Source organism: Chiloscyllium plagiosum, unplaced genomic scaffold (genome assembly GCF_004010195.1).
Source record: "Chiloscyllium plagiosum isolate BGI_BamShark_2017 unplaced genomic scaffold, ASM401019v2 scaf_11710, whole genome shotgun sequence".
In the NCBI taxonomy this organism is placed as follows: Eukaryota; Metazoa; Chordata; class Chondrichthyes; order Orectolobiformes; family Hemiscylliidae; genus Chiloscyllium; species Chiloscyllium plagiosum.
In genome coordinates, this window is record NW_025212841.1 from 20,622 (window position 1) to 24,088 (window position 3,467).

The following is a 3,467-nucleotide window of genomic DNA, read 5'->3' on the forward strand; positions in this document are numbered from 1 at the left end:
GTGTATACGACTGTCTCAGATGCATTGCTGGTAATATAAACTCGGAAATGTTGGAATGCCAACACCAAGCTCAAAGTCTCTTTCTCTGCCATTGAATATTTCGGTTGATGGATGTTCAACTTCCTGGAAAAATACCCAATGGGTCTCTCTATTCCCTCGTCATCCTCCTGCAGGAGCAGCGCACCGACACCCACATCACTGGCATTGATAGCCAACTTGAAAGGCATTGTGTAATCCGCTGTGGCTAATACTGGGGCAGTGGCTAACACAGTTTTTAGGCTGTCAGTCCGCTGTCCACTGAAACTTCTTGCCCTTTTTTAACAGTCCGGTGAGGGGAGCAGCCACATTGCTAAAGTTCGGCACAAACTTTCAGTAAAACCCTCTCAATCCCATGAACTGTAGTACTGCCTTTTTCGTCGACGGTGTGGGAAATTCCCCAATTACATTCGTTTTCACACCCCGTGGGGCCATTTGTCCACGTCCAATAACATGGCCCAGGAAGGTGACTTGGGCTTTGGCAAGTTCACCTTTAGCTAGGTTGGTCACCAAGCCTGCCTTCCAAAGTTAATCGATCAAGTCCAATAAATGCTGTAAATGTTCCTTCCACGAGTGACTAAAAAATCACCAGGTCATCAATATACACCAGACAGTTGGGTAACCTGGCAATGACCTTATTAGTCAGTCTCTGAAATGTGGCTGGAGCGATTTTCGTACCAAATGGCATGAGTTTGAACTGATATTGTCCATTTGGCATTACGAAAGCCGAAATTGCCTTTGCTCTCTCTGACAGAGGTACTTGCCAGCAGCCTCTGAGCAAGTCCAACTTAGAAATGTAAGTTACTTGTCCTATCTTTTTGACACAGTCCTCCAACTATGGAATTGGATATGCATCAGTCTTTGTAACATCATTGACTTTGCAATAGTCCACACATAACCATTGGTCCTGGCACCGTGACTATGGGTGAGCTGCAGTCACTGTAACTCACTTTGATTATGCCATCTTGGAGCATGCGCATTATCTCCATCTGAATCTGTGCCAACTTTAGAGGGTTATGGCTATAAGGATGTTGCTTAATCAGAACAGCATCTCCTATCTCTACATCATGCACAATTAGGTTAGTACTTCATTGTTTATTTCCACAGATCTCCCCATGTGATAGCAATAACTATTTCAGGTCATTTCGATTTTCTTGTGGAAGGTAACTCAATAATTTATCCCAATTTTTGACAACTTCCTCATTGTCCAATTTGATTTGAGGAATGTCCAATTCAGAATCCTCTGAACCTAGTTCTTCCTTCGGTGCTGTAATCAGGAACACCTTCTCCTCTTGCTTTCCTTCCCTGTCAAACTACCTTTGGAGCATATTCAGATGACACATTCTGTGAGACGTCTTCCTGTCTGGAGTCTTTATTGAATAGTTCACCTCACTCAATTTCCTCTCGATTTAATAAATCCACTAAATGTGTCTTTTAAAGTTTCATCTATTAGTGGAAGCAACACCAACACCATATCCCCAGTTGCAAACTTGTGAATTTGAGATTTCTTATCTGCTTCCTGTTTCACTGTATGCTGCGATACTTTTAAATGCTGTCTGGCCACCTCTCCAGCTCTATTTAATCATTCTCTAAAAGTTTGACACGCAGTCAAAACGGGTGCTCTCAGAATTCTAACTTATTAATTACGGCACCTTCAATTTTAACAGTCGTCTTACTTCATGCCCCCAAATTAATTCAAATGGACTGAATTTGGTTGATTGGACCACTGATTGGAAAAATTATAAATGGAACTCCCTTATCCCAATCATCTGGTTAATCCTGATCATAAACCCTCAACCTGATCTTTAGTGTTTGATCACTCTCGTGCTCCCTGTGATTCTGGATGGTACACAGTAGATTTGAATTGTTTTATTCCCGAACTCAAAACGATGTGCAGGTTAGGTGAATTGGCTGTGCTAAATTGCCCGTAGTGTTCAGGGATGTATCGGTTAGGTGCGTTAGTCAGGGGAAATTGTAGGATAGTAGGGTAGGGGGGATGCGTCTGGCTTCATTACTCTTTGGAGGGTCAGTCTGGAATTGTTGGGCTAATGGGCCTGTTTCCTCACTGTCGGGATTCTATACTATCCATAACCTCCTGGAGTTTGGATGGGAAGTTTGATTCTTGATCTAACCGGATTTCTACTGATAGTCCACATCAAGTTTAAAAAAAAGTTTGATTAATTCCTCTATAACCCTTTTTGCTGTGATATTGCATAATGGGACTGCCTCATTAATATGTTCATTATTAATAATGCCTTATTCCAGCTTTTTGTTTGAGGTAGAGGACCTACATAATCAAAACACTTGCAACAGATTCCTCAAATGCTGGAATAGTTATTAAGTGTGCAGGATTTATTACTGCCTGTGGTTTTCCAGTTAGTTGAAATTGGTGACACATCTAGCAAAATCCAACTACATCCTTATGTAGTCCAGGCCAGTAAAAGTGTCTTTGTATTTTTGACAGTTTTCCCTCAAGCCTAAATGACCTCCAAGGGGTAGCTCAGGTGCCACTCAGCACCTCCTTTCAATCCCGACTGGCAAAAAAAAATCTGATATACTTCTGCCCATTTCTCATCTGCTTGAATGTGTGATGACCTCTATTTCCTCATTAAGAAATCATTGTCATGGAATATGAAATTTAGGCTCAGTTTTCACCACCTGACTCCCATTTGCTGAGGGGAATGTGATTAAAACTGCAATATCTTAGACCTGCCATGCTCATGGAAGAGCTACACTACTGATTCTAAAGGAAGGGAATAAAACCACAAAACCCAAAATTGTTAGCGTTTTGAAAAAAAAAACAGAAGAGAGGAAGATCCAGTGAAACCACTACTGGAACTTGGATAAGAGTAATCTGGAACAAAATTCCAAACACTTGCAAAATGCAAATTGAAAAGTTAAGCCAGTGAACAGAACAGATAGTGGGAAAGATCAACTTTTATTTCCAAATCACTTCACTACAAGTTCCTGGAGGAATTCTCCCAATGAGAGTTGGATACAAAACATACAAAGACTGCAGTCAAAGGCCCCACTAACTGCTGTCCTCCAGCGAGAGCCTGTCAAACAGGTACTCTCCCAGCCCATTCTCAGGAGCTCCCAGACGCTTCAGGTTGGTGATGTAGTCCCCAAGTCGCTTGATGATCTCAACCTCCTCATCCAAATAGTGGGTCTCCAGGAAGTCACACAGCTGGAAGGAAGGTAGGCAGTCATATTACAAGGAGCCAGAATATGGAGATTTGTTTTCTCTACAAAAAAAAATCACTCGTACTGCTTTAGATGGTCACTCCTTGACAGGATCTTCAAATTTGATCAAACTTCCAAAAAGACATTACAAAAAGCATTGAAGACCTTAGTATTTATAGTATGTTGCAAGACCTGAGCCATGACAGTTTGAAATGTGGTCACTTGTCATGTAGAAAGTTCAAAGTGTA

General features: G+C 41.6%; 1 protein-coding gene across 1 annotated transcript in view; it reads right to left on the reverse strand.

Annotated features, from left to right (window-relative positions):
• Positions 1–3,027: 3,027 nt before the first annotated feature.
• Positions 3,028–3,467, reverse strand: part of LOC122547487 (ferritin, middle subunit-like) — a 3,328-nt gene continuing 2,888 nt past the window's right edge. The window contains exon 4 of the mRNA XM_043686101.1: positions 3,028–3,223. Within this exon, the coding sequence (XP_043542036.1) occupies positions 3,068–3,223 (156 nt within the window). The 3' untranslated portion in view covers positions 3,028–3,067. The remainder of the gene's footprint in view (positions 3,224–3,467) is intronic.